Source organism: Rattus norvegicus, chromosome 9, assembly GCF_036323735.1.
Source record: "Rattus norvegicus strain BN/NHsdMcwi chromosome 9, GRCr8, whole genome shotgun sequence".
Lineage (NCBI taxonomy): Eukaryota > Metazoa > Chordata > Mammalia > Rodentia > Muridae > Rattus > Rattus norvegicus.
In genome coordinates this window covers 94252810-94280682 of record NC_086027.1, presented here as the reverse complement: position 1 = coordinate 94280682, position 27873 = coordinate 94252810, and the positions used below count along the sequence as shown (strand labels likewise).

The 27873-nt window shown below is 46.2% G+C and overlaps 1 protein-coding gene across 21 annotated transcripts in view; it reads right to left on the bottom strand.

Moving 5' to 3' along the window:
• Armc9 (armadillo repeat containing 9) overlaps nt 1-27873 on the bottom strand; it is a 126098-nt gene that overhangs the window by 95907 nt on the left and 2318 nt on the right. For 9 of the 21 annotated variants that reach the window (XM_039083408.2, XM_039083409.2, XM_039083412.2 and 6 more), the window contains exons 2-9: nt 26376-26463; nt 23981-24109; nt 21702-21872; nt 19402-19557; nt 13626-13718; nt 12346-12370; nt 7979-8154; nt 5053-5151 (exon numbers count right to left, since the gene is read on the bottom strand). In XM_039083408.2, coding sequence (XP_038939336.1) covers nt 5053-5151; nt 7979-8154; nt 12346-12370; nt 13626-13718; nt 19402-19557; nt 21702-21872; nt 23981-24109; nt 26376-26426 — 900 coding nt within the window. In that variant the 5' untranslated portion in view covers nt 26427-26463. Of the gene's footprint in view, nt 1-699; nt 5003-5052; nt 5152-7978; nt 8155-12345; nt 12371-13625; nt 13719-19401; nt 19558-21701; nt 21873-23980; nt 24110-26375; nt 26464-27873 lie in introns of those variants that run through there. The other 12 variants (XM_063267031.1, XM_063267032.1, XM_063267035.1 and 9 more) reach the window with 4 other exon arrangements.

Sequence of the window (27873 nt, the reverse complement as noted above, 5' to 3'; positions counted from 1 at the left end):
CAACAGGGACCCAGGGAGCGGAGAGAAAGCTCAGTGCTTAGGAGCACTTGCTGTTCTGGGAGAAGATCTGAGTTCAATTCCCAGCAAGGATGTTTGGAAACTTATAATCACCAGTTCCAGGGGACCCGACACCCTTCCTCTGGGTACTGTATTCACACACAAACACACACACACGCACACACACGCACATGCACAATTATTAAGACAGTAATAATAAAACATTTTTAAGACAAGGGGATATAGTCTATAAAATGCAGTTACACGTTTTTATCTTTGTACAAAGATTGAAAGCCAGGCACGGTGGCACATGCCTTTAATCCCAGCACTTGGGAGGCAGCGGCAGTGAGATCTGAGTTCCGGGCCAGCCTGGTCTACAGAGTGAGACTGTCTATAGGGCCATGGGAGTACCATGGTTCTCAGGGCTGCTGTTGGCTGCTGTGAAAATGCCATTATGTGGCATGGATGTCCTTTTAGAATCTTAGAAAACTGTCTTTTCTCCTGCTCCTTGGGGAGAATTCTCACTTCTCACTAGGCAGCCGATAACACACTCTGATTCCTACCTATTCCAGTTCTGGCCCTGGTGAGACAAAGATGAGGAAAACCAGAGTTAGATCAGCCACATGGGACAAGGGGACACGCATGATTCAGTGTTACAGAACATCCAGGAGACTCCTCTACCTCCAAACACCAGAATCTCACCAGCACCAATCCCGGGAGCAATTGGATCCACCTGCCAGCTCCGACAAGGCATAAGCAGACAGGGCAGGCCGAAGAGCCTCTCTTCTCCTGGAGTTGGTGAGGCCTTCTGCCAGCATGGGTCTTCTCTTTTCTCTGGTTAGAGGGACGACTCACTGGGTTTATGTGACAGGGCATACCTTGCTGTGTACCACCTGCCCACCCATTCCTGACAACCACAGAGCCTACCAGAGAAAGTAAGGTTATCCCTGCTCATCTATGCTGCCCCCGTGTGGTGGTTCTGGGGTAGGGTCAGTTCTTGTTCGCGTATGCTGCCCCCGTGTGGCTGTTCTATGGTAGGGCCAGCTCTTGCTTGTGTATGCTGCCCCCGTGTGGCGGTTCTGTGGGAAGGGCAGCAGTACAGGTTTGGCAGGCGGTCCAGAAGTGATGTGAGTCCTGGACTCAGTAGGGAACCTATTTCTCCACAAATGAAGTCCATGCTCTCCAACAAGAGCTTTGCCAGTGTTGATGGTAATCTTTACAAACCCTCTGACCAGTTCTTCTGTCTTGTATCCTAGTTCAGAAGGGGGTGTGTGAAGCAGTCTAGTGTGTGAACCAGTGCGGTAAATTTTACAAACAGCAGGAGGCTTCAGGTGGGTGGTTAACCGCCTGGCTTGAAGCCCCTTTAAAACCTAGATAGCCAACACTTACATCCTTAAACCCAGCCAGCTCCTGAGATTTCTACATGCTAGCTCTCCTGTGGCCGCATCATAAGGCACAAACTACAGAGCCATTTTCTGCCTGAATGCAGGGTAGCTGGCAGCTCTGGGGAACAGCTCTTCAGTACCTGAGTAAACACACAAGTGTAACTGATCGGCAACCTGGGACCCCATCCTTCTCCCAGGGAACAAAGAGCAACCAGCTCTATGCCACAGTATTTAGATAACTGCGGGCAGCAATGGCTCGACTCTCATCCAGCCCGCTATCTGTTTGTCTGTCCATCCATCCATCCATCCATCCATCCATCCATCCATCCATCCATCCATCCATCCATCCACATGAATTTGAGGCCTGGAGAGATGGCTCCCCAGTTAAGAGTACCAGATGCTCTTCCAGAAGACCTGGATTTGATCAGCAACCACATGGTGGCTTACAACTGTCTATAGCTCCCATCCCAGGAGACCTGGCACCCTTTTCTAGTCTCTGTGGGTGCTGCACCCACACCCACATGGTGCACAGAAATACATGCAGGGAAAATGTTCATATACATAAAATTTTTGAAAATATTAAAATTTGGGGATTGGAGAGATGGCTCAGAGGTTAAGAGTTAAATGGTTAAGACTGCTCTTCCAGAGATCCTGAGTTCAATTTCCAGCAACCACATTGGGGCTCATAACCATCAATAATGAGATCTGATGCCCTCTTCTGATCTGCAGGCATAAATGCAGGCAGAACATTGTATACATACATACATACATACATACATACATACATACATACATAATTAATTAACAAATCTTTAAAAAAATATTACATTTTAGTTATGTGTGGCACCTGGGATGCAGAGGCAGGTAGATCTCTGTGAGTTCAAGGCCACTTAATGAGTTTCAGGACAGCCAGGGCCATATAAAAAACAAATTTAAGGGGTTGGGGATTTAGCTCAGTGGTAGAGCGCTTGCCTAGCAAGCGCAAGGCCCTGGGTTCGGTCCCCAGCTCCGAAAAAAAAAAAAAAAAGAAAAAAATTTAACTTGCTTTTAAATTATAAAGTATGAATACTTAGAAAAATTCATTATTTTTCATTTTAATTTTAAAGGGCATACAGGGAGATTAAAAGCCCTGTAAAGTCTCCTTCAGGAATGGGGGCAGAGGATGCTCACAGGAGCTGACTTCTGACTGTGCCTCTGGCCCATGCAGACAGCACCTATCACAGTATTTTGCACACAGAGAACATTACTTAATAAATTCCCTAACTCTGCCTCTTGGCTGTAGCAGCACACAAGCCATGAAGCTGCAGTCTCTCTTTGACGTGGGCTGCTGGGAAGCCAGGGACAATCTGGGGCCAGCAGCTTGGAGGTACAGTGGCCATGACAGGCTCTATCACACCTATCATATCATAACGATAGTTCTTTCCCCTGGCTTTTGTTTGGCTTGTTCTTATTTTTCTTTCAATCACAATCTATTTCAGTCTCTACTTTTTTCATTTTTCTTATTTATGTTTCTCCGCCTTTCAATAACCTGCTTTAAACCTACCTGAGTATGAGGGACGGTGTAAATTTTTAAAAATACGACAGGCGCCCTATTTATGAAGATGCTAATGTGAGTGTGTGGATCTGATTTCAAAGTTGCATTGACGCACAGGTTATGAGGATCCTTCAGGGATTTTGTCCAGAGTGGGCCTCACCTAGCCAGCCTCTGACCAGCCTTAGGCAGGTCTGCGCTCCAGAATCCAAGTAGGCTCCTAAATTTTGAGGGTGTGCTTAGAGACACCAGTAGCCTTCCAGGGTTAAGAATCCCTGAGTCCACACGGTGCCCTTCCAGATGTGCTGTCCTAGGAGAAGTACATCAATCCCCGGGGAACATTCAGCCTGGGATGAAAAGCCTGAGCCCAACCCCAAACATGCATGGAGAGTAGCACACTTTCAAAAGGAGGACTGCTGCTTCCCCAGCGCCAATGCAACAGAAGCCAAGGAAAAGACCAGGGAAACGGTCCAGAGCAAAGGGCTCCAGAGTCCAGACAGCACCCTGACCTAGACTGGGGGCTCTGGAGAGTAGCCCCACTGACAAATGGAAGGGGACAGTTAGATAAGATGACATACTGGAGTTGATAATTATGTGAGTCGGTAAGGGGATACCCATCTCCACCTTGTCCCTCTGCGTGGTTTGGGGATATGGTCTCCCTTTTCAGTCCATGGCAGTCTCATGTTCCCTGTGGAGTTCTAGCTAAGCTCTAACCTGCTGCTCCTTCCTGCTTCAGCCTCTTTATTGCTCAGATCGCAGGAGAGACACTGACACAGGGAAACTTTAGAAATACACAGTGGGGGCTGAGAGATGACTCAGCAGTTAAGGGCACTTGATGCTTTTCCAGAGGATCCAAGTTTTGTTCCCAGAACTCAAAAACTCTGGGGATCCAATACCTCTGGCCTGTATGCATTCCTATGCACCTAACCACATGCAGACATGCTATACATAACTAAAAATAATAAAATAAATCTCAAAAAGGAAAAGAACTACACATTGTAGTCAGGTGTGGTATCCACGTCTGTAATCCTAGCACTTGGGAGGTAAGATCATCAGTTTAAGGAAGTTCAATGCCAGCTTGATCTACATGAGATCTTGTCTCAACAAAACAAGAAAGTAAAATAAACATACACCACCCTGACAAATATGTACAAATGTTTTATAAACCCTATGTTTGTGTATGGAGACACATGGAGGCAGGGAGAGATACACACACAAACACACAGATACACACACACAAAGAGAATAAATAAATGCTGGTCAAGAAGACACCAGTGTTCCTTGCTATGTTTATGATTTTTCTGTAAGCCTTTTAATTATTTTCCATAAAATTTAAAAAAGGAAAGCCTTGTCTTAAACCACTCAATCTCTCACCTCCAATTCTCTTGTATGTATAAGCATGTGTAAATACAGTCGTGTGTGTGTGTGTGTGTGTGTGTGTGTGTGTGTGTGTGTGTGTTCACGTACATGCGGAAGCCAGAGAACAAGGCTGGTGCTACTCCTCAGGCACTGTCTATTTTTTTTTGGAGACAAGGCCTCTCCAGTCCTGAAGCTCACAAGTAGGCTAGCCTGTCTGGGTGGTGAGCCTCAGGGTCCTGTCTACCTGTCTTCCCAGCACGAGGATGTCAAGTGTTCAAGGCCTGAGGGAGAGAATTCAGGTCCTCGTGCTTGCACACCAAGCACTTTACTGAGCAGTCACCACAGCCCATGAGAGTTCTTTTAAAGACAAAGCGGGGTTTCTATTTGTTCCTCCTGACTCCCAGGCCTCGGTGCCCAGGAGCAGCTGCCATGATAGATTGCAATAGCACCTCTTCTTGCTCACCCAAAGGGCTCGCCCTCAACTGCAGCCACCTCAGAGATCGCTTAGTTCTCCCTCTGGGAGCTTCTAGACAGACAAGACAGCAGCAGTGGAGTCTCCTGAACACCACTTCCTCACAGGCTTTCCTTCTCTAATACTTCACTTTTAAGACCTGGGGGGCAGGGGCTGGGGATTTAGCTCAGTGGTAGAGCGCTTACCTAGGAAGTGCAAGGCCCTGGGTTCGGTCCCAGCTCCTAAAAAAAAGAACCAAAAAAAAAAAAAAAAAAAAAAAAAGACCTGGGGGGCAAACCCAGGATACCCTGTCTCTCATGGCACCTCACCGTCCCAGGCCTTGTGAAGTCCACACTGTGTGCCAGGCTCTGGCGCATCTGGTTACTGAAGAGGCGGACGCAGACGCTCTGCAGGTACTCGGGCGTGATCTGCAAGGACAAGGTCACCAGGTGAAAGCCATGCAGCCTGCCCACAGGACCTCAGCTACGCTACGTCTCCTGTAGCAGGACCTCAGGAAGCTCAGCATCTCCCGTAGAGGGACTGATGCAATGGCCATGCTAGAAAGCACATCTTACCCTCTGTCCTGGGTTTTGCTACTGTGATAAAAACCTTCTAAACAGCAGTGTAAGGAGAAAGGGTTATTTTAGCTCACTACAGCCTGTCTCTGTGGGGAGGTCAGGTTAATAGAAATTTGAAGTAGCAAGTCACACCCAGTCAAGGGCAGAGGGAGTGCAAGATGCATACTTGCTATTAGCTCAATTTCTCTTACTCAGTTCAAAATCCAGATCCAGGGAATGGTGATGCCCACAGTGGGCTGCGTCTTCCCAATCAATTTCCTTAAATCAAAACACTCTTCTACAGACATGCCTGTTGGCCAACCTGATACAAACAACCGCTCACTGAGACACTCTTCCCAGGGGTTGCAAATTATGTCAAGTTGTTCATTAAAAGTAACCACCCAAAAAACCTCAGAGCTCTGGGGAAGAATGAACACACTGACCTAAGAGAATAAAAATAACTGACTTGTTTGAAGAGATGTTAAGAGCTCTGGCTGTTCTTCCACAGGACGGGGATTAAATTCCCGGCACCCACATGGACAGCTCACAACTGTCTATAATCCAGTTATAGGGGATCCTACACTCTCATAAATACAAGCAGGCAAAAAAACAATGCACATACAATAAAAAATAAATTAATAAATCATCTTAAAAGGTGACTACAGGTACAATCGCAGGCTACCCCATCCATGCCATTCACTCAGTGAATTCCAATCGCCGTGGAAACAAACGGTTCTCAAGCATCTCTGTAGACTCCAGGCATGAAGTAAGGGGCAGCCATACGTAGTAGCAACAGTGGCAGAATCTGAAGATCTGGGCTCTGGTTTTTGATTCTTGACAACATGAGCAGCTCAGTAGCCCTGCCCTGCATTCCTGGGCCATCAGTGAGAAATGCCCAGCTGCCTGGCCCACACTAAGAAGGGATGAGGCTGGGGCTGGGGATTTAGCTCAGTGGTAGAGCGCTTACCTAGGAAGCGCAAGGCCCTGGGTTCGGTCCCCAGCTCCGAAAAAAAGAACCAAAAAAAAAAAAAAAAAAAAGGGATGAGGCTGTAATTGGGCCCCGTATTTAGGAAACGCTGGCTGAGTGGATGACAGATATCGATAAACTGTCAAGTGCATGACATGATGCTGACTTCCTGCCATGAAGGCTCAGGCTGGCTTTGAACTCGCAATCCTTCTGCTTCTGCCTCCCAAGGGTTGAAATTGCAGGTGTACAAAACCCCACTCAAATACATACACAGTTGAATCATGGATGGTGTTGCCCAGTGCTATATAATCTTAGAGGGTAGACTGAATTTTTAGGAGAGTAATGGGCAACATCTGTCAAAATGGTGACTCAGCAATCCATTTGTAGGATCTTTCCGCACTCGGAGGGACACGGATTACAGAGTCTTCGCCATAGCACTGTCACAGCAAACAAAGGCCTCAATTACGGTGGAACCCTGAGCAAGCGTTTGCACAGTGAGGCAGGTGGGATTCATTGATTCCATTTCTTTGTGAATGTGCAAAGGTAGAAGGGAAGGAGTCATGGTCGTGGGCAAAGACCACCAACACACTGTGTACACAGGAACAAAATGACAAGTTTCAGAGGAAGGATGGATCATATGATAACTAAACCTGAGAACACGAGGTGCAGGAGTCTACACTCTCAAGCCTGCACACAAAAATACCTCAATCACATACAAGAACATGTTAGCATCAATATCAAAATGGGGGGTGAAGAACTGAGGAGATGGCTCAGCGGCTAAGAGCACTGACTGCTCTTCCCGAGGTCCTGAGTTCAAATCCCAGCAACCACATGGTGGCTCACAACCATCTGTAAAGGGATCTGATGCCCTCTTCTGGTGTCTGAAGTCAGCTACAGTGTACTCACATATACAAAATAAATCTTTAAGGGGAGGGTGTGAGAACATGGTGAAGTCACACATCATCCTTTGCATTGTTCAACTTTCTGTCCTAAGTTCACGCTCTAGGCCCGGTGGTTAAGAGTGCTTGCTTCTGGGGACTGGAGAGATGGCTCAGTGGTTAAGAGCACTGACTGCTCTTCCAGAGGTCCTGAGTTCAAATCCCAGCACCACATAGTGGCTCACAACCATCTGTAGTGGGATCTGATGCCCTCTTCTGGTGTATCTGAGGACAGCAACAGTGTGCTCCTCTACAAAATAAATAAAATCTAAAAAAAAAAAAAAAAGAGTGCTTGCTTCTCTGTCTCAGAGGATCTGAGCTCAGTACAGCATCCATATCGGGGAGCTCACAAGTGCCTGTAGCTCTGGCTCCATGGGGTCTGAGGCCCCTTTCTTCCTCCTTAGGTACCAGGCATGCCCATGGTGAATAAACACACATGCAGGCAGAACACACATACACAAGCAATCTAAACAAAAATAAGAACACTTCCTTCATACTTCAGCCATGTTCTAAAGATTTAGTATTTTATGTGTTTATGTGATGTAATTAAAGGTGTGTGCCATTACTATGAAGGGCCCATATGAAAAAACCCTAAAACAACAGCGGTAACAGAGAGGAAGACAGAGACCGACAGCAGGGTGGAGCACGTGTTGGGAAGACAGGTAAGACACTGTGCTAGCCCGGCTGCTGCACACCAGCCTTTCAAATACAGGCCAGGAGCCCCACAGCATACAGTCCGGGCGCCATGCACTCTGTCTGAATCAGAACTCCATACGGAGGGGTGCGTCCTTACCATCTTGCCGCTGACCGTGGCCTCCAGAGAATCCACCAGCTCGGCTGTGACCCCGATGAGGCTGTGGTAGTCGGCTTGCATCTTATTGTAGCGCTTCAGGTAGGCCATGGCCCGGCGCTCGGCCTCCAGCAGCTGCTGGTGGAGCTGCTGCAGCATTTCTAGGAAGAGAGTCGGCACTGAAGCCAAACCCAGAGTCCAAGTAACCGTGCTCTTGCCCAGGCCGCCAAGCCTTCTGCCACAATACGTCACAGCACCACAGAAGTGGTGACAATCAGACAAAAGGAGTCAAATGCTGGCAAGGACGAAGGGAGAACCTTATCCACTGCTGGTGGAATGTGAACTCAGGCAGCCATTATGGGAAATGGGATAGAGGTTCCCTGAAAACTCCATATAGCCAAGCTATACCACTCTTGAGCCTACACCTCAAGGCCTCTCGGTCCCACCACAGAAATACCTGCTTATCCATGTTTACCGATATTCCATTCACAATAGCAAAAAAAAAAAAAAGCCAGCCTAGATGCCCATGGACACATGAGTGTGACCCACGCGCTCAGCGGCAGCGGTAGAACTGTGGGTTGACAGTATATTTCAGTAGTGGTGGGGCAAGCCCCAGATGCTCAATCATGATTAAGGATGTCATCTGTTACCGGGCATCCTGTGCCACATGCCTTTAATCCCAGCACTTGGGAGGCAGAGGCAAGTAGATCTCCAAGTTTAACTCCATGGTTTACTAAGTGAGACTGCCTTCAGGGGAAAAAAAAGGGTGCCAACTACGTTTGGGTATCAGAACCGGTGCAGACCCCATCAAGCTGGGGACTGGCCCCGACTCATTTGAGTCTAGACCAGCAGTGATAGGAGTGGCTGGGAATTCCCAGTTGTACCCTTGTAGTAGGGAGAGAATCTCCGGTGTTCCAGAGCTCCAAGGACAAGTAATGACGGTCACACATCCCAGCTGACCCTGTGAAGACACAGCTATCCCCCTGCTCCTCCATGGAGGTTCAGCAAGACCTATCCACTCTGAGCCTTTAGTGCATGGGCACAGCAGACAGAACCAGTCACATATCTGGAATCACATGGGCACAAGCAAGTGTGGCATATTGTCTTGCTGTCATTTCTTTCAAAAATGTCTAAGTAGCCACAAGTGAAGGTATCTTTAAGTATAGAGTGTAGAAAGTTCCAATGATCACTGTCCATTCTAGCAATGGCTTTGGATATGCAAGAGAAACTGATTATCAGATACAGGGCTGCTGACTACACTATACCTGGTGGTGGTGCTGCTGCTGGTTGTGGTGGTGTGTGTGTATAGGTTTGTGTCTAAAAGACTGGAGGCTAGAGAAATCCTAAAATGCCACCAGCAGAGTGGAGTTTACCAAGTTTAATGTATGAACCAGATGTGCTTCTATGCACATACAATCCCAGACAATAAAACCCATGCTGTGTCCTTCCGCTGGGGACTGGAGAAAAGGCTGTCCTCCTTATATTGTGGCAAAGAGTTTTAGAATATTTTGTCCCCACTCCTGGAACGCGTCAGAGAGCGAGCCTGAAAGGTGGCTTACTTGGCAGACTTCAAGGCAGCAGGGCATTTGGGCTACGGCAGGGGCATTTTCTTTTACAGATTTATTTATTTTATGTATGAGTACACTATCTTCAGACACACCAGAAGAGGGCATCAGATCTCATTACAGATGGTTGTGAGCCACCATGTGGTTGCTGGGAATTGAACTCAGGACCTCTGGAAGAGCAGTCAGTGCTCTTAACCTCTGAGCCATCTCTCCAGCCTGGGCATTGCTGTTTTAAACCAAATCTTCAATGAGAATCAAGAGCAAAAAGCCTAGCCATAAAAAAGTAAGATGTGGACAAGGCATATCTTGGTGGATAAAATTAGTTTGGTAAAGAGAAGCTTGCATCTTGGCCCTCTGCACTGAGACAGTAGGAAACAGGCATGGAAGATATGTCAGAACTGTGTGGCTACCCCGTCTGCCACAGCATCAGAGACTCGGAAATAGAACTGGTTTCAAAGACCAAATTAAAAGAGCCGAAAAGGGTTGGGGATTTAGCTCAGTGGTAGAGCGCTTGCTTAGCAAGCACAAGGCCATGGGTTCGGTCCCCAGCTCCAAAAAAAAAAAGGAAAAAAAAAAAAAAGAGCAGAAAAGAAAAATGGGACACAGCCTGTGCCACATTCAGGACTCTGTCAAAACAGCAAAACAAAATACAACAACAAGCCATGGGATCCCCTATCCATGCAAGATGGCCTTGGGATTTCTGCTGCCTGGCAGCGAGGCACTCTAGGTGACTGAAACTTTAATTTGAATGGGTCCAGGTATGTTTTATACAGGAACAGAATTCAGCATCACCCACAGGCAGCTTTTACAGGCAGAATGCAGGAGTTATCGTCCTGTTGGCTCCACCAGAACTTCCATGCAAGCCTATGAGGCTAAGCAGTATGCTGGGTTGGAGGCAAGCAACCCGAATGAGGGGTGCACTGTAAAGTCCTAGGAGTGACCCTGAAGTCCCAGGAAGGGAGCGGGGGTGCCAGCAACGTGCATGTGCCCAGGACAGCTGCAGGCAGCCTGAGTGATGGGGACTCTCAGAGATGGAAGATGGCTTCATTGTGAAGTGGTCGTTGGCTTCTGGAGCTAGTGGTACAATCGAACAGTTTAAATGAGTGCCCCAGAGATGCATATGATAAAAAATTAGTCCCCAGAGTTGTGTTGGGAGGAAGCAGGAGCTTCCAGAAAGACCCGGCCATCTCCTTTTTGCTTCTGGTTCATGATGTGAGCAGTGTGCTCTATCACATCACTAACCTTTACCACCAGGTCCAAACCAACCAGGCTGTCTGATCTTGGACTACAGCCGCCAGACCAGAGAACTAAATCAACACTTCTGCTTTATATGTTAACTGCCTCCAATATTTATTTCACTGTAATGATGGACAGATGGCTGACACACCAGACAACCAAGGACAAAACGTTCAAAACCTTTTGCCTCGTGCAGCTAAACTCCTCGTATGTATCGCAATTAAATGATTAATCATTTGCCAGCTCTCTGGTAAGCTGAAATAAGTAACTTACTAATACTCCTCTCTTTCAAAAAAAAAAAGGCTGGTGCTAGAGATATGAGCTCAGAGGTTGAGGCCACTGACTGCTCATCCAGAGGACCCAGGTTTGATTCCAAGCACCCACAATTATCTATAACTCCAGTTCCAGAGGATCTGGCCCTCTTTTGGCATCTGAGGGGAAGACTTTCATGGAGGCAAAACACACATGCACATAAAATAATCTTTAAGTTTAACTCTCAGACTGGAGAGATGGCTCAGTGGTTAAGAGCACTGACTGCACTTCCAGAGGTCCTGAGTTCAATTCCCAGCAACCACATGGTGGCTAACAACCATCTGTAATGGGATCTGATGCCCTCTTTTGAAGACAGTGACATACATGAAATAAATAAATAATTTTTTTTTTTAAGTTTCACTCTCTTAAACCAAGCATAGAAAAACCAAGGCAGGAAGTTCTCAAATCCTCTGACATTGTGGGAAAGGGCAGTATTGTGGTTTAATGAACCAAATTTTCACACAGGGAAACTCCATGTGTTGGGAGCTGGGGATCTGGCCTTCAATACTGTGTGTGGAGCTCACCACAAACATTTCCAATAACTGAAGGTGTTTCCAAGACAGAGCATCTAAGATGAGACCAAGCAAGGCAAGGCCTGGAGGCTGAGGTTCCTCACTGAGGCCATGTCAACTAGTTTTTCTTACCTTACTGAAAGATGAACTGCTCAGGTAAAAATTATTACCCATGGGGAAAAATGCTATTTTATGTAAACACTCAAAACTAGAATTATTTTAAATGTTTGAAAAATGGAAATGCTGTCTGGTGCTGTATCTGAAAGTTTGAAGTAAAAGCTGAGCTATTGGGGGTTGGGGATTTAGCTCAGTGGTAGAGCGCTTGCCTAGGAAGCGCAAGGCCCTGGGTTTGGTCCCCAGCTCCGAAAAAAAGAACCAAAAAAAAAAAAAAAAAAAAAAAAGCTGAGCTATTAAAGTAATTCCCCTGCCCCACGCTGGTTGTGTGCTTGTATGAGCCAAGGCAGGTCCTTGCCGCCAGGCTGTGACTTGGCTGCTCCCCATTTCTCTGTTTCTCCATTTCTTTGTTATCTCATATACTGGACATGCTAACACACCAGTCATCCTTAAGGAGTGGGCCTCCTGGAACTACACGGAGCAGGGTCACTAGACACTCTGTAAATATTTAGGCCTTGAAAGCCCTCATTTCTCCAAGCCCACAAATCCTCTCCATCTCTGTTTGCTCCCACAGCTTAGAATCTGAGCTGGCAAAGCTCTTCTCAAGAAAGCTGTAATCTAGACAACTTACCTTTGTTATTCGATCCATTCTCCTTCTGGGTAAGAAATCAGTTCAGGAAAATGGCCTGATGCTGTGACACTGATAGAGGAAGGACCTGAGGCTGACAGAAGAGACTGCTCCAGACGGGGAAGCAGAGAGCAGTTTCTCATGTTGCTTACTTCCTGCCAGCATCACTCCATCACAGTGACCTCCATGAGAACCCTGGCTGCAGTACTCCCCCAGCCTCCACACTGGCCTGTCTACCCTAACAAAGGTCTTTCCCTGCTGGTCAAACCCTCCTGAAGTGCTGAGCCCATAACCCTAAGACGGCCACTGCAGTCCTAAAGCTTCAGTCAAGGGCACAGCCTTGGCGAGAGCAGTGGCTCAGGCTGCACCTTTGCTCTTTTTTCTCTCCTTTCCTTTCTGTTTATTTTCTTCCAGGGCTGGGAATAAAACCCAGGCCTTGTGCAGATCCTCCAGCAAAGTATGAAATACCTTTAAGTAGATGCTTGTCTACTGAGAAAAGACATGGCCTTGAGGACTGATAACTGGTGACTAATCAGTCTCCTATGGGAGGGTCACTGCTATCTTAAATGGTCCCCATTTATACCTGTAACACTGTTCCTCTGTACTCTCAAGTGTCCCTAGTGGAAATAGACTATGATAATGGCTGTACCACCATCCAATTTCTAAAAGTCATTGAATTCGTCACTTATGATGGTAAACGTTATAGTATGTAAACTATACAACATAGCAGCTTAAGTTCAGATCTGACTGGCAAGTCTGAACACTGTGACCTCCAGGCCCTCCAAATTATTCAGTGGCCTTCTGCAAAGGAAACATTCTTTCAAGGAAATCTTTTTCAACAGGATAGATTTTTTTTTTCCTGTTTTCCCTACCAAGACAGTTTCTAGGCTGGTGACACCAAACAAGACCAAAGGGCTGGAAAGACAGCTCAGTGGTTAATGCAACCTCCTGATACTCCAGGGCCAGGGTGTGTGCATATACATGTACATGTACACGTACACACACACACACACACACACACACACACACACACACACACACACACAGCTTCTGTAGACACCTGTACTAACACACACACATACACATACTACTTTTGCAGACACCTATATACTAACATTCATGCGCACGCACACACACATACTACACACATACATACTATAGCCCTTTCCAGGTCATGGCAGAGCCTACGCAGATGCTTCCTTTGGCAGCTTGCTGACTGACAGCACTCAAGGCCAGTGCCCCTGCTATAACACCCAGGGGTCCCCACTCACTTCAAAGGATACATAGATGGTTAAAAGCTTTGGAGTGTTACTGGCTTTAAAAATTAAAGCTAAAAACTTTTCCAGCTTCAGCTTTAATTCTGGAGTCCAAGAATCCTGGAGAAAAATAAAATAAAATTAAATAAATAAAGAAGACATCAGCTCACTAAATAGCCAAGGCACCATCAAGGCTGTGGGTGTGGGTTAAATAACCCTGTCAGTTACAGAAACCAGCATCCTGCCAGGGTTGGGAGAGGATGGAAAACAGGTTTCCCAATGTGTGACTGATCCGCTTATAAATGATTCGAGGATCCACAGCAGGTCAAATGGCTTGCATTTGACTGGAATATTTCATGTGATTTAAACACAAGCATGACAGGAGACCACATTAGGCTGAACATCTAAATTAATTCGGTGCAGCCTAGGCATGTATACCATGGTAGACATGACACGGACAATTATTCCTTAAGTTGTACACACCCCAAAGCAAGGGAGTGACTTCTGGACCTCATTTAGACAAGAAGACAGACTTGGTACATGCTATACCACCACATGTCATGGCAAGCACTGTGGGTCAATTTTAGTTCAATATATCCTTGAAAAGAAATTACTTATTTCAAATAACATTTATTTATGAAGGAGAAATGATAGAAATTGTGAAAGAGAAAGCATGGCAGTATATAATCAACATCTCATTGCGTAGCTGAGGTTTTGCTATGTTATTCAGGCTGACCTTGAACTTCTGTCTCTTGAGCATTGTGAACACAGGCCGGCACCATGTCTGGCTTGAAACAAACATTCAGGCTGATAATGAACATTATTGGGATCATTTTACTTCTATTCTTCAAATAAAAATATCTCCCACTTAAAACACAAAAGAAAGCAGCCATCCCTAGGAAAGCAACAGTGTTTCAGCCCAGGGCTCTGTCCACTGGACGGTCTGAGCAATCCCAAGAGGGTGCTGAGGTGGCCAAGGTAAATCAAGACATTTTATTTTACTTAGTATTGTCCATGTGTACTATACTTGTGCGCAAGGGCACACATGCCACAGGGTATGAATGGAGGTCAGGGGACCACTTTCAGGAGCCAGCCTTCTCCATCCAGCTTATGGAGGCAGAATCTCTCTTGTGGTCGCAGCTCTGTGGACTCCAGGAGGCTGACCTGAGAGCTTCTGAGCAACTCTCCTGCTCCACTCTTTCCTCACTACAGGGTACTGGGATCAGATGGTAGCAACTACATCTGGTTGGCTGTGAGTCCCAGGGATCAAAACCAGTCTGGCCTACTTGTACCACAAGAACTTTTACCTGCAGAGGCATCTCACCAGCCCAGATATTTATTATATTTTAAAAATTAGACTTACCCATTTTTTTGCTGTGTGGATTTTTTTTTTAAAGATTTATTTATTTTACATGTCTATGTACACCGTCGCTGTCTTCAGACACACCAGAAGAGGACATCAGATCCCATTACAGATGGTTGTGAGCCACCATGTGGATGCTGGGAATTGAACTCAGGACCTCTGGAAGAGCAGTCAGTGCTCTTAACCACTGAGCCATCTCTCCAGCCCCCTGCTGTGTGGATTTTTTGCCTGTCTGTATGTATATGCACCATGTGCTGGCCTGGCAGCTGTGGAGGTCAGAAGAGGGCATTGGATGCCCTGGACCCGGAGTTAGGAATGGATGTAAATCAGCATGTGGGTACTAGGAATTGAACCCAAGAGTCTCTGTAACCCAACAAATGTTCTTTTTTTTTTTCTTTTTTTCGGAGCTGGGGACCAAACCCAGGGCCTTGCGCTTGCTAGGCAAGCGCTCTACCACTGAGCTAATTCCCCAACACCCCCAACAAATGTTCTTAACAACTGAGCTGTTTCTCCAGTTCCCCAATCAAGTTATTTTAAAGCAATCAAAACAAGGGCTGGGAATGTGGCAGAGTACTTGTCTAGCATACAAAAAACATTAGATTTGACCCCTAGTACTGCATAATACCAGGGTGCACGCCTGTGATCCCAGCACCCACTAGGTAGAAGCAGGAGGACCAGAAGCTCAAGGTTATCTCAGCTATACGTTGAGTTCAAGGCCAGCCTGGGCTCCATGAGACCCTCTCTCACAAAACCAAAGCAAGTATTTGGGACCCGTAAGCCAGTCAAACTGTTCTGTGTTAGTTACTATTTCCTTCAGTCGCTTCTGACAATGTTCTCGAAACCAACATGACAGGCAGGAGTACACACTCTCCAGGCATGAAGCCCTTATCTCTCACTGACTGCTTGTATGTCTACTGTTTTCAGCTTTGAGAACACTTCCTGCATCTCATGAGCACTGGATCCCACACTTCTGAAAGACCAGCGTGGGGAGCCCGGAGGAGTGGGTCAGCTCTGACCAACAGTCGGGAAAGCCACTCATCCTCTTTCTCCATCTCTTCCTGTGAGAACACGGCCTTTAAAGTAGGCTCGTGGCAGTTTGACTGTCTTCCCAGCACTAGATGCTCTGACCTTCAAACCGCCAATGGAACCTAATCATGGCTGGACTACTATGGATGTGCGGACTGGGCCAGGGCTCACCTCCATGGCCTTCCTCTGTTCTCTTTGATTCTCCCCCACCTCCAGTGACTGACTCTAGGGTGCTCTGCATGCCAAGCAAGGGCTCCACCCCTGAGTTATATCCCCAGCTTCCTTTACTTTTGAGATAGTAGGATCTCATTAAATTGCCCAGGCTGGCCTTGAACTCTTGCCTCAGTTTCCCTAGTTGCTGGGATTACAGTCTGTACCTCTAGGCTAGCCTTCTATATCTTTACATCTTCACTAACTAAGCTTACTTAACTTAGTCTCTGGCACGAACAGGCGCTCAGGAATGTTCCCTGAAGTCATAAGCATCCTAAGTATTTCTGCAAGAGGATGTTCACCGACAAACTGAATTTACAGAAGACACATTATGTTCATTGCAAAGAAACTGACTAGCTGGACTAGTAATATACATTTTTTACATCCCTTTTATTATTTATTTATTTATTTATTTATTTATTTATTTATTTATGTAAAGGGATGTGTGTTGATGTATGTGTCCAAGGGGGTGAAAGATGTTAGCTCCTGAAGCTGGAGTTCCAGGTAGTTGTGAGTGAATGTTCATCTGATGTGAATGCTGGGACTCCAACTCAGGTCCTGTGCAAGAACAATATGGGCTCCTAACCGCTAAGCCACTCTCCATCCCATGGTGTACCCTTCAATCATAGGACTAGGAAGGCAGAGCTCTGTGGGTTCAAGGTCAGTCTATCCTACATGATGAGTTCCAAGTCAGCCAGGATGACATAACATAGTAAGAGCCTATCAAGAAGAAAATGAGGAGGAGAAGGAGGAGGAGGAAAAGGAAGAGGAAGAGGAAGAGAAAGAGGAGGAGAAAGTCATAGGCAGCAGCAGCTGGTGAGTCTCTGTAAGTTCAAGGTCAGCCTGTTCTATACAGCAAGTTCCAGGAGAGCCAGGAGCCCGGTCTACAATGAGAGACCTTGTCCCAAGGGAATAAAAAGGACAAATTTTCTGTCCAGTTGATACTGCAACACATATAATGTAAACACACACACACACACACACACACACACACACACACACACACACACACACACACATACACACACACGCACTCACACACAAACTAACTAAAAACAAAAACAACGCACACTGAGGTCCATTTAAAATCTCTGAGTGACAAGAAAGGAATCACAGAGTCCACAAATGACAAGAGTAAGAATCCTGAGAGTGGAAAACCTGTAACCCTGAGGGCTCAGTAAAGATTGGGATAAGAATAATCCACTGCAGAATTGGGACAGCAAGTCACTCTGAAGGGCAACCAGCTAAGGTTCTGCACTTAGAGGATAAAGCAAGGAAATGTGTGGCTACCCTCACACAGACAGACAGAAGGACAGAAAACCTCACTTGAGGCCTAATTAGTGAATTTTACCCCATGTGTTCTTTACCATAATTTTAAAAGGGATGGAGGATATAATGAGAAGAGTCATGGACATCTGATCAGCTGTTGTGATGATGGTTTGTCTGTGCTTGGCTCAGGGAATAGCACTGTTGGGAGGTGTGGCCTTGTTGGAGTGGGTGCAGCCTTGTGGGTATGGGCTTTTTTGAGACTTCCTTTGTCAATGCAATTAATATAAATCTCTTTACCTTAGCCTCAGGTAGACTCTTCAGACAAGGGCAAAAGGCAACCACATTCTTCATGAAAATACCACAAAAACAGTCTCTAGGCCACATATTGAAATTCTTCTCCACTGAACTCTCTTGGGCCAGGTCTGCACAATTCAAATCACTCTCAGCAACAAAGTCTTTCATATTCTTACAAGGACAGCCCATTAAGTCCCACTTAAAGCATTCCACTGGTTCTCAAATCCAAAGACCCAAAATCCACATCCTTCCAGGCAAAAGCATGGTCAGGCCTATCACAGCAATACCTCAGTCCCTGGTACCAGCTTCTGTCTTAGGGTTTTACTGCTGTGAACAGACACCATGACCAAGGCAACTCTTAGAACAACATTTAACTGGGGCTGGCTTACAGGTTCAGAGGTTCAGTCCATTATCATCAAGGCAGGAGCATGGCAGCATCCAGGCAGGCATGGTGCAGGAGGAGCTGAGAGTTCTACATCTTCATCTGAAGACTGCTAGCCTAGCAGAATACTGGCACCCAGGCAGGTAGGAGGAGGTTCTTAAAACCCATACCCACAGGGCCACACCTACTCCAACGGGCCACACCTTCTAATAATGCCACTCCCTGGGCCAAGCATATACAAACCATCACAGCTGTCCAGAGGAAACAATAAAGAGAATGGAACAGAGGCAAGAATATAAAGAAACACAAACAGAATTCTCCAGAATTGTTCCAAGATACAAGGCATCAAATCAAGGAAGCTCAATAAACCCAAACTGAAATCAAATATTTGACCCTGGACACACTAAAATGAAATTAGACATCCTCAAATCCAGGGGGGAAAAAAGGATCACCTTGCGACAGACAGACAGACAGGCTCCTCCCTCCAAAAGAGTCGCAAGGGGTGGTAGGGAAAATGCAGGTTAGCTAGGCTTAAACATAAGGGGATCATTGTCTTCAATCCTTATAAAGTGTAATCAGTATGACCGCTGGTGCACCTTCAACAAGTCAGTTAGTCAGCAGGCCTCAGTGTTGACAACAACAACATCCCACATTACGACACAAGGAAAGCTTGTTAAAACAAACTATCTGAACACTGTTTTAAAATAAAATGTGTTTGCTTGGAACAGAGGTGGGGATAGAAGCAGATGCAAAGGGGTGACACAAGGCAGTTCTCAGGAATGACATTGCAAAAATTCTGTTCCCTAATGGTGGTGACTATGCACATGTTAAAATCCACAGAACTTTACCTGTCCAGAAGTCAATTTTACTATATGACGTCTGAAAAACCAATTTGATATGTATGCATGGGTGTGTGCATATGTGCATAAGTGTGTGCATCTTACTGAGGATTATGTCAGCATGTGGTTCAGGCTGTACAGATTATACGTCGTTACTAGCCTGCTTCTATGTTTTGCTACGTCCCTTACAGGTTTATATATATATGAGCAAGAACATACCACAGCTGGTACAGGACTGAAAAAGTAAGTCAAATGCTATCCAACCATTGAATACAATACTATATACATTATGATAGCTATATAAATTACAATTAAATAATAATGAGGATAAATCCTATTTTTTTTTTTAAAGCATCACCTAGAAACCACAATACAACAATGTGGCCGAGGTTCTGACAAGTTCCTCAGGCAGTTGCTTACCTGGAAGAGCTCTTTAAATGAGGGGTGGACCATAGGATTGGGCACGAAGGGGAGGGCATAGAAGGGAAGAAACTCCGTAGTCTGGCTCAGGGAGGCCCCTTTTGTCTCCAGGTAGGTTTTGAAATAAGAAATCCTTTCATCTAGCTCCTGTCTGTCCTAGAAGAAGGAAGACATGTGCTCAGGGTCTCTGGTCTCAGTCCTCCTGCTCACCCCGTCCACTCTGTGAGGCTCCCTAGGTCCCAGCCACGTCATTAGCATCTCCACCTGGCCTGGCAGGTGCACTGCTCCAGTGTCTGACGTCACTTTGGACAGGATGCCAGAGGACCAATGAGCCATTCACATGGTGTTTTATATCACTATTATCGTTTTCTCACGTCCTTCGAAAGCTTCACAAACATAATTTTCAGCGTCAGAACCGATCACCTTGGCTGTCATAATCTAGTTTACTGACTCATTCTGAGATGTACCCTTCTGTTTTGCAGACACAAACATTTGTCTGCATCCCCATGTTTCTAAAGGGGAATGACACATTTTTGTAGGTTCCTGAAACAGAAGCACCCTCCTTCCCTTCATGAAGCTAAGGACTGACCATGCCTACACCACTGTTCCAAGCCCAACCAGTTTGAGGAACCCGCCTCTCCGGCCCCAGGGAGGACACCGAGGCTTTAGCATGGGTATTTCTCTCACTTCTCTCCACCACAGCTCCCACCTCCCTTTCCCATCTCACCCAGCCTGTGCCATGAGGTCCTCTCCTGAGCACGGGGCTTAGAAAACAGTTAACACTGACTTTCACATTACATCAAACAGAAAAAACTTTAAACAGAAATAAGGTGGAACAAAACAAAACAAAACAACAACAACAGCAGCACAGAAAGCCTGAGCCTCCCTCTGGGTCACACTTAGATGAGCAGCCTTCCAAGAATGGCTACTTCACAGATCCCTTAGCGCTGCTCCCTCCACTCTGCCCCTGACATCCCAATGAGCTCCCACAGCAACTCAGGGCAGTCAAGTGGGTTTGGCCCACTTCACTTATATTAAAATGTTAATTTTGATCCCCAAACTGTTTACATGAATGTCTGCACATAAGACACTGAGCGACCCTGTCCCCAGTTGGTTTTGATTGTTAAATAAAGATGCCAGCAGCCAAAGGCTGGGCAGGACAGATTCCCAGGCTTGGGAGAGAAGGAGGGAGGGAAGGAAGGAGGGAGAGACGGTGGGGATGGGGACCGGGGACAGGGTGGGGGCACGAGAGGGTCTTAGGATGAGAGGGGTGTAGGAGGAGATGGACATAGGGTGGATCATATAGGAATGATCACACCGTGAAGGAGAGGAGGGTGAGTAGGCCAAAATGTAGTATATATGGAAAGTAGCCCTGGGTTGTGGGGGTGCCCAGAAGGTAACAGGGCAACAAAGATAAAAATGTAGATTTGCGGGGGCTGGAGAGGTGGCTCAGTGGTTAAGAGCACTGACTGCTCCTTCAGAGGTCCTGAGTTCAAATCCCAGCAACCACATGTTGGCTCACAACCATCTGTAATGGGGTCTGATGCCCTCTTCTGGTGTGTCTGAAGACAGCGACAGTGTACTCACACACATAAAATAAATAAATCTTAAAAAAAAAAAAAATGTAGATTTGCACGGTGTTAATTCAGGTATACCAGAGGGGAGGTTTAAAAGTGCCCAGCCATTGAGCTTATCGAGGCATAGCAAAATTAACTTGCATGTGTGTATGTCTTTCATGTGTGAATCCTGAGGACTTTGATGGTGGCTGGAAGAACCACCTGCCAGAGACAGAATGGTTTAACTAATTCACCACCACAGGGCAGTGTTACCGAGTGATCTGATGCCAGCTCTGTCCTTTGCTGTTTTGTCTGTAGTTGAAGGCTCATCCACCACATGGGCTCGGCACTCCGGCCGATCTAGAAAAGGCAGAAGCTAAACTCGAGCCCACAGACCTTTTCTAGACACAGGCACACTACTTCCCCAATACTTGCATTGCAGCGTATGGTCTAAGTCTTCTCTCAGATACACCAAGTTACCTGATAAAGCCAACTTACTTGGATGTGGCTCCGAGACTCACACACATGAGGTATTTAAAAGGAAAACAATTTAACTTTGATCAAAAAAATTACAAAATCTCCATATAAATTAGGAAATAGCCTTTTGAGAATGAAGCCAAAAATCATTTTTCAGGACACAAAATGTAACGATGAAATGGTCACCACCCTAGGCCCATGCTTCCTTGAAATCTGTGAGGCCTGCTAGCTAGCTCAGCCTGACCCGGCCCTAACCAGCGTGCCTACCGGCCTGCCCCCGGAGTACTTGAGCAGGTAGATGGCGAAGTGGATGTGAAGGTAGAACTCCAGCTTCTGAGCCAGGGAGTCGGTGTCTCTGATGGAGCTGGGAATGTGTCCCTCCCACAAATCGAAGAACAACTTCTGGTCTCCACTGTCAAACGCCGCCACCAAATCCTTCTGCAGAGAAGACATAAGAATTCAGGTCGAAGCCAGACATGGTGATGCATGCCTTACTCACAGCACTTGGGGGGCAGAGGCTGGTGCATCTCTGTGAGTTTGAGGCCAGCCTGGTCTACAGAGTAAGCTCCAGGGTAGCCAGGGCTACACAGAAAGACCCTGTCTTGAAAATCCAAAATAAGCAAAAAAAGTCAAATAAGATGCTCATCCTCCCAGCACCCCAAACTCACACCCACCAAGGCCAGATGCCTCCTTCCCAGAGGCTCCTTAGGCAGCCCTGTGACCACTCCTAGATTTCCGGTCTTTGCAATACCCAACCTGAACTCTCTGAGCACATGAAATGCTAAGGCCTTCAAAACAGACAGAGTTCTGAGGCTGGAGGATGCACGGGCATGTGTATGTGCTGAAGGCTCCTTGGGGTACGACAGACTCCCACAGAGGAGAACAACTGTGTCAGAATGCTGCCTTACCCGGAGCTGCTACCATCCATTCAACACAAACCCACAACTTTTTAAAGGGAGCCCAATAATGAATTTCTATGTCCTCCAAACCAGCTTGGAAAAGCTGAGAGCGGCCTGTTACCCACTGTGCATGGGCACTGCCAGAACAGAGCATAGGCAGCCACGCACAGGCCCCCGTTGTCTAGGGGAACCTGGTCAGAGGCTCCTTGATTTCTTGTGAATGAAGAATACAGTGGTGAAGTGACTATGCCCAGGGCTGTGCTGCTGGGCTAGCCTCAGCCTCATGCTCCCCTCTGCTGAGCTCCCCTGCAAACCCTGCCAGGCACTCTGGGGAGGCTGAGAGTTCCGTGACTGTGGACGAGGTGAGTGCTGACTTACCTGGTATTTTAAGCTTAGAGTCATGACATATTTTTCAAACATGTCTTGTCAGACTCTACATATCAAACGGTCCATCTGCAGTTTATTCTAGATTCTATATTGGTAAATAACAGATCTTTGCTATGTCCTTACCATTGCATCTATACGTGGACACAGCCCCTGCTTTAAAATAACCTCTATACATAAGCTGATCCACTGTACCTCTGGTTGCAAACTAATCCTCTGTTAGCCAGGGCCACTGAGATAAGAATGTATCCACACCACTGATCATGGAGAGCACAGTGCTGCTGGAGCTGGGCCTAAGAATGGCAGCTTAAGGCAACCGACAGTAGATTTTGCTTAATCACTACTGCAGACATTTTTGTGGTTTGAGTTTCTAAAAAATACTTTAATTATATCTATTTAGAGAGACTGTGTGTAAGTGTATGTGCATATGTGTGACGTGTTGGCACATATGCCTTAATGTGTGTAATGTATAAGGTCAAAAGACAACCTTTGGGAATTGGTTCTCCCACCATGGAATCAAACTCAGGTCCTGAGGGTTGGGAGCAAGTGTGCCTACCCACTGAGCCATCTTTGTAGAGCAGTTTTTTTCCTGGATTTGTCTTGCTTTCCTGATCTTCTTGCTTCAGCCTCCTGAGTCCTGGGGATAGGGTGTGTGCTGCCATTCTCCTCTTATGCTCTAAGCTACTGTTTGGGAACTAACAGTGGGGCACGATGATAGAGTGGTAAATACTGTAGCATGACAATATACAGTATTATCTAATAGCTATTGACTGGATATCCAAGATGAGTAAATATTAAACACACACAAACACCAGAGAAGAATACACATTAGCAAAGACGATAAAACTGAAACACTCTATATTACTGGAGGGGACATAGATTTATTTTATTTTATGTGTAGGGGTTTTGCCTACACATATGTCTGTGCCCCATGTACATGTGCATGCCTGGTACCTGCAGAAACTGAAAGGGGGCCTCAGATCTCTTGGAACTGGAGTTACAGATGTTATGAGCCACTGTGTGGGGGCTGGGAATTGAACCTGGGTCCTCTGGAAGAGGAGGCCAGTGCTCTTGACTGCTGGGCCATCACTCTAGCCCTTCCTGTTGTTTTTGATAGCAACCATCCTAATGTGAACTAGGATACATTGTGGCTCTTGGTGCCTCCTCTGACAGCTTTGGGTCTATTTTTATCTAACATGAGAGAACTTGCACTTTTCTGACTGTCAGAAGTGTCTTCACAGCTGAAGCCAGGTGAGGCCTTACCTGGATCATCAGTGAGTTGGAGTCCTTCTTTAGTGACCCACCGACAGTTTTACATAGTGGCTTTCCTTTTACTTTGCATTCTTTTGAAAATGTCTTCAAGGTGTCTTCAAATTCAGCAAAATCTAAATACTGGAAAAGAGAACATAATTCAGGAACAAAAAAATAAAACTCAAATACTATATTTAAACAAAGGCCAAATACCCTGAATACATACTCCCTAATGCAGACACACAAAAGACCAGCAGGAATACACTCAAAACCACACACTAGAATGTGTGTCATCAAAAAGACAAGACCTGGGGATGGTTCAGCACGTGATAGTCTTGCAGAGGACCCAAGGCTGATTCCCAGCACCAGAATCAGGAGGCTCACAACTTCCTGTCACTCTAGCTGGCACCTGTACTGGCACCTCCACTGGCACCTGCACTCGAATGAACGTAGATGCACACAAACACATAAATCATAAAATAAAATAAGTCTTCAGAAAGACAAGTGCTCACAGTGACAAAAGAAGTAGAGGAAAGGGAAGCTTCTATACTGTTGGTGACAATGGAGACCAAACCAGCTATGGATGGAAAGTAATGGGGTTCCTCAGAAAGCTAAAGATAGAAATAATAATAATAATAATAATAATAATAATAATAATAATAAGTAAATAAATAAAAAACATATATTACATACATGCATGCAATTGTCAAGTAACAAGTCACTCAACAAAAATATCTGAACTAGGCTATGATCCAGCAGTCCCATTTTTGGGATATATATCTGGGGCTGGAGGGATGGCTCAGAGGTTAAGAGCACTGACTGCTCTTCCAGAGGTCCTGAGTTCAATTCCCAGCAACCACATGGTGGCTCACAACCATCTGGAATGAGATCTGATGCCCTCTTCTGGTGTGTCTGAGGACAGCTACAGTGTACTCATGTACATAATAAATAATTAATAAAAAATAAAAAGGAAAACGTTAGCAGGGAGACCCCTGCATAGCTCCCAGTCTCAAGAACAATGCTCCAAACGGTTCTTCACTTGGTATCAGTTACAGCCTGTTGTACTGGTCCTATACTGTGGCTGGGTCCCCTGGTCCTGTCTAGTCTGTGGTTCCAGTCAGAGACATGTATTCACCATCACCACCATGAACAGTTGCCTGTCCAAAGTGGACAGACACCATCTTCCCTCCAGAGTCTCTTGAGGCATGTCTGACAGTTTACTCACACTGACCAGCCTCCACTTTTTCAGCTCTAAACCTCGGAGGGCCTGCCTGGGTCCTGCCCTCCCCAAGCTTTCAGTATAGCAAATCTAAATGGCCGTGAGTTAACGGTGATCTACGGCACATGCCTGTGATCCCAACACTGGAGAGGCAGAGGCAGGAGGAAGGGGATTTCAAGGTCATCTTTGGCTACCTATCAGTTTCAAGGCCATCCTGGGCTATATGAGACCCAATCAAACACAATACACTTGCATGCAGTGATTTTTAAAAAATTGCAATTTAGAAAAAATATGTCGCACCTTAGTATTTATTTATATAGACATTTACTCATTTGTTTTGATAACTGGATGTCTGCATAAAGTCTAGACTGAGCTGCTGAAGCCTCTCAAGTGCTGGGATAGATGTGTAAGCCTGCTACATTTTTTTTTTTCATTTTCTTTTTTTTGGAGCTGGGGACCGAACCCAGGGCCTTGCGCTTGTTAGGCAAGCGCTCTACCACTGAGCTAAATCCCCAACCCCTTAGCCTGCTACATTTTAAAGATGTATTTATTTTATGTGCATAGGCAGCTTGTCTGCATGTGTATCTGAACACTGCATGCACACAGCATCCACAAAGGCAGAAGAAGACATTATACTGGAATTATAGATGGCTGATAGCCACCATGGGTACTGGGGCCCAAACCTGGGTCCTCTGGAAGAGCAGTCAGTGTTTTTAACCATCAAGCTAATCTTGCTTGCTATTTCTCTCTAAAGTTTTATTCACTTTTTATTTTTACGTGTATGAGTATTTTGCCTACATATATGTATTGTGCCACATCCATGCCCAGTATCCACAGAAGCCAGAAAAGGGTGTTGGGTTCCCTGAGACTAGAATTACCGATGGCTGTTAAGTTCCCACGTGGGTGCTGAGAACCAAACCTGGGTCCTCTGGAAGAGCGGCCAGTGAGCTTAACCCCTGAGCCATCTCTCTGGTCCCACTACATTTAAACACGTTTTGGGGACCTGAGTTCTAATCCCAGGACCCACAAAGGCAACTCACAAATGCCTGCAACTTTAGCTCCAGGAACCCAGTGTCCCACTATGGCCTCTGTGGGCTCACGAACAATGCGAACAGTCAGTCAGTCAGACACAAACACACAAATAATCTTTAAAAATGCCTTTCTGTGACTTGTGCTTCATATAACTACCTCTTTCACTAGTCCAAGTAATTCAGACTCGTGAGCCAGGACATCCCCCATAGTGAACTGTTACTGGTAATTCTCACAGCAGAAATCTCTACAAGACAAAAAAAAAAAAAAAGGTTAATTTAAACCACTGAGAAATCACAAGTGGGTGGCGGTGGGCAGGATACAAGGTCCCAAAGACGGGCACATAGTGAACCTCAGAACCTGTGACTATGGGGCAATGGGAGGTCACATGACTAAGGGGATTTAAAGGTGCTGGTGGTTAAGATAACTGATCAGCTGTTCACAGAGATAAGCCTGGATTACTAGGCCAAGAGAGTCACTGAGGAAGAAGAGGCAGAAAGACCAGCGTCAGAATGACAAGACACAGAAAGAGGGACTGGTCACTTTGGGCTTTGATAGTGGACAGTCAAAAGAGGTAAGGCAGGAACTGGGAGGCAAGGCACTGGCCTGGAGTTTGTTATGAAAGGAACAGGCTGCCAAGGCCTGAATCTAGCACACTCATCTGAGTCCCCTTAGTAGATGTCTAGTCACATACTTTACGTGGCTATCCACCAGAAACGCTCACTTCAGGCTTCTGATCTGCAGAGCTTCAGGACACTAAACCTGCCCTACTTCAAGCACCAAGTTCACAGTGATCCCTCACAGCAACAGTAGGAAACACAAGCGCTGAGCTGTGGAGAGTGCTTGACTAATATGCACAAAGCCCTCTAGCACCTCACAAACTGGGTGTGCTGCCAACTGGAGGGAGGGGTGTGATGCACACACCTGTGATCCCAGCACATGGAGGTGTTTCTAGGAAGCCACAGATGAAGACAGACTCCTTAGGCCCATCTCTTCAAGCTTCCATTTGTAGCTCTCCACTTATCTGCTGTCTTGAACCACACTGGGCATCACACAGTTCCAGCACACACAGAAACTCACTGATGCCCACAATATACCTGCTCTCAAGGACCTGCATGTCCATAGTTCTGTTTTGATGCTCTTTCTGCAAACATCTACATCCTGTTTGGTCTCTGCTCAATGGTACCCACCCAGAGAGACTTGGGAAAACACGCCATCTGGCCCATCACTCCCGAGCCGTCTGTGCTGCTGATTCCCAGAAGCACTCCCCACTGGTTGACTTCAATGTCCTCTCACTGATGCACTTGCATCAGAATTCCCTTCCTAACTCAAGGCAAGCATTCTGTGTGGCGCTATGACCCAAGATGCCTATTAGACATCCTGGTCTGAACAGGTCTGGAGCTGGATGGAAAGAGATTCAAGGAAGAGAATGAAAACAAAGGCCGAGGTCACCATCTCATTAGAAATAGAGTAATGATCTGAAGAAAAGGGAAGGTGGGAACAACACTGACTAAGAGGCATGGTACCCGGAATTCTGAGTTCTCCAAAGCTATATGGATGTATATAGGATGGCACCAGTCTACAGTGCTGTTGCTTTCCCCAGGCACTTGCAGCTGCCTGTGCTGCTCCTAGGTGAGGTCTGCCTAGAAGGAAGAAA